This window comes from Aphanomyces invadans, assembly GCF_000520115.1.
Source record: "Aphanomyces invadans strain NJM9701 unplaced genomic scaffold supercont1.2, whole genome shotgun sequence".
Classification (NCBI taxonomy): Eukaryota; Oomycota; class Saprolegniomycetes; order Saprolegniales; family Verrucalvaceae; genus Aphanomyces; species Aphanomyces invadans.
In genome coordinates, this window is record NW_008580147.1 from 577,985 (window position 1) to 581,208 (window position 3,224).

Genomic DNA, 3,224 nt, shown 5'->3' on the forward strand with positions numbered 1-3,224 from the left:
AATCACGACAAAATTAGACACGCGCGCAACATGCCAAGGGACCAAGTCAGATATCACATTCCTGTAAGGTCGACAAATCTAGGGGAGCTTTGCAAGACGTTGGAGACGTATCTGATTCTGTTCTTGGACGATGTGCAAGCGTGTCTCGAATACCAGACTGCTGGGCTCCAGCATGATAACGCCTCTATCCACGCTTCCAACGAAACAACGAATTCCTTGAAGACTCGGGAACTTCGTCATGGATTGACCTAGGAAGAGTTCCTATTTGAACGTTTTTGAGAACGCTTGGAGTATTCTAGCCCGCCATGTTTACGAGGGTAGACGTGAATTTGACAATTTAGACTGATTTCATGCGGCAAATTTTACCTCAGTTCCGATGACTCAGTTTTTTACCAAAGTCAACACATTGCAATTGCCAAAATAAGTTTCAAACGCATGTCGACTTTGGTCAGGAAAAAATGAGAATGTATTGTCATCGGAAAACGTAGGCCAACTACCTCACAACATATGATTGGGAGAAATAACGATACGTACTTCAATTCAACCTCAAAAGCGGCTAAGACATTTGATTACTTTTACGCTTCGAATATGCTCTAGTCGTTTTCGCGTCAATTTTTTCACGCATGATTCGTGCAATAGTCACAACCATCAGCTGTCCAAAACGACTTTCTCGATGGTGTGGGGTCTTCGCTTCGAGGTCGATCGGATCAATCGTACGGTATGGGATCTCACTGCCCTTGCCAAGCCACCATAGAGACCAAGCAGTTGCTGTGTCGACGCTTGGAAATACGAACGTCTCCGGAAGCTTGTGCAGACGACCACCCCAGGAGTAGAGCATGTGCGAGGTCGATCGGATCAATCGTTCGGTATGGGATCTCACTGTCCTTGCCAAGCCACCATAGAGACCAAGCAGTTGCCGTGTCGACGCTTGGAAATACGAACGTCTCCGGAAGCTTGTGCAGACGACCACCCCAGGAGTAGAGCATGTGCAGTCGTGGTTGGTGCTGATGGCGTTCCACACATGGTTCAGGAGTGGAGGAGCCCATTGGAAGTCGATCCAAAATGGACAAAAAGATCTTGTCGATGTACGCTGGTGTCACTGTTCCTGTCGTCGGACACCGACGTGTGGTCAAATTCGGAGCCGGGGCTACTGGGGCCATCCGACCGCACCGACGACTCGGGCGCCGCGTCTTCGAGCCCGGAAAACATCACGTGGCTGGTGACATCACGAACACGGGCCATGGCGCGACGGAAAGGCGAGTCGAGCGGAGGGCCTGTGGCAGCTGGCGCGTCGACGGCGAGTGGAGCCTCACGATGCGACTTTCCGGCTGGCGCTCGGGGTGACTTCCGGCAGGCGGACGGGGTTGCGGCTGGCGGGCGGCATCGGCGGCATTGCGTGCTCTGGCCGCGGAGTCCAGTTTCAACCCCTCATTGCGGGCGATGTCGGTTTGGCGCAAAATTGGAAGTGTGGGGGGTGGCGCCTTCGGCGTCTTCTTCGGCGCCGGCTTCTTGTTCTGCTTCGGCTTTGAAATAACGATATGAGGGTCCAAAACAGCACAACTGTTTTATTACACTGTAAAAATGTAAGGAACGGCGGTTGTGAAAGCTGATATCATGATTATACTATCACGTTTTGGGTGTGACATATATAGAATGGACATCTGATAGGCGGACGTTGAATTCCAAACGTCGTTGATTGGTTAGAACTCTCAGGGTTAGGTTAGGTGTAGATGAAGAACTTGGAGCCACCCAACGTATTCTGCTAATTACAGCCAATAGAATACGCTGAGCGGCGGCAACTCGGGCGGATCTCAGCCCTCATGTCAGATGGGATTTTCTTCACAACCACAGCAGCCCCACTCATGTATCATAGCTCAAACGATTCCTGAGAGCATAGAGAAGATGGCGCAAAAGGTTTCATAGCCATCCGATCAGCCATTTCGGTTTCTGTGCATTTCACGGAGTAAACTTTTCCGGCTGAAGGAAATTGGAAGAAAACCGCGCTAGAAAGTTTTGAACTGTATAATATGGACAAAATCGCATAATTCGCGTTTTGGTGATACAGATATCAGGATTAGGGCATGTTATTGTGTATCAAAAGCTATATAGTGCTTGAAAGCGTGTATTCGCTATTAATACTGATATATCCTTCTAAACACGATATGTGTTTTAAAAGCTCATGACAACATTAGTACAAGCGCTACCAAAGCGACGAAGATGTGGCAGCAAAAGTTCCCAACCGCATCGAGTTCACCTTGGTGCAAAAGAGCCTCGACACGCAGTTCGGCATGTCGTTCGTTGGTGTTCCCGAGTGCGGCACCATCGGCGTGCGCCTCAAGGTGGAGCAGGACTCGATTGCCGAAGCCGTCGGCATGGTGTCGGGTTTGGGTCTCGTCGGCTACAAGGACGCCGCGGACCGCGAGTACACCGAAGAAATCGTCGGGGCCCCTCTTATCGCAGATCCTCTGGCCAATTACCCTCGCGTCTACACGTTGCGCTTTTGCACCAAAGCGTTGAAGGTGTCCCACTCGCTCAACGCGCTCATTTGGATCCGATGCCAGCGACAAGAGTACGCGAGGGTCAAGCGCAAAATTATGCTCGCTAGCGCCACGGGGAGGTCCTTGGCCGCGATTTTGGCGCAGCGCAGACCGAGGCGGTCATCAAGTTGATGCATTCGCGCGCGACCAAGCACGTGGGTCATGCTCCGGCCAAGCTAGCCAGTGCCTTGGGCACGGTTTCTCTCGCCGCTGACGATGACCAGTTGCTCAACGCCGCCAAGATGGCCGTGAAAAAGAAGCGAAGCCGCGAGACCAGCGAAGAAGCCAGAGAGCGAACACTCCCATGATTATTAGGAGCGTAATACATATCTTTGCATTTAGGTCTTTGTTTATGGTTGTCAAGTAAGTACATAGGCAAGCTAGGTTGGAAACTAAGCGCGTCTAGCGTTTATCTTGTTATAAGTATGTCATGGGCAAGAGAGGTTTCGAAGCAGAGTAGATCACTTAAATAGCAACGAAAGGTCTTCATGATTTATCTTGTTCGTTGTATGATCTTTGTATGAGATCAACGATGAATACCACGAAGTGTTTTTGAAAATATTCAAGCATTTCGAAATATATCTATAAGTAATGTATCTCTGATGAAGTCGGATTTTGGCCACAAATAGCCCAAGTCACAAACCATATATACGTATTGGCACAACTTTATCGTTTTTTATTGTTATG

General features: G+C 49.6%; 1 protein-coding gene across 1 annotated transcript; it reads left to right on the forward strand.

Annotated features, from left to right (window-relative positions):
• Positions 1-1,902: 1,902 nt before the first annotated feature.
• Positions 1,903-2,845, forward strand: H310_01023 (hypothetical protein; the record flags this gene model as incomplete). The annotated part of the gene is made up of 3 exons (XM_008864025.1): positions 1,903-1,914; positions 2,193-2,579; positions 2,648-2,845. The coding sequence occupies 3 exons, from the start codon at positions 1,903-1,905 to the stop codon at positions 2,843-2,845; spliced, it is 597 nt and encodes a 198-aa protein (XP_008862247.1).
• Between the last annotated feature and the right edge of the window lie 379 nt (positions 2,846-3,224).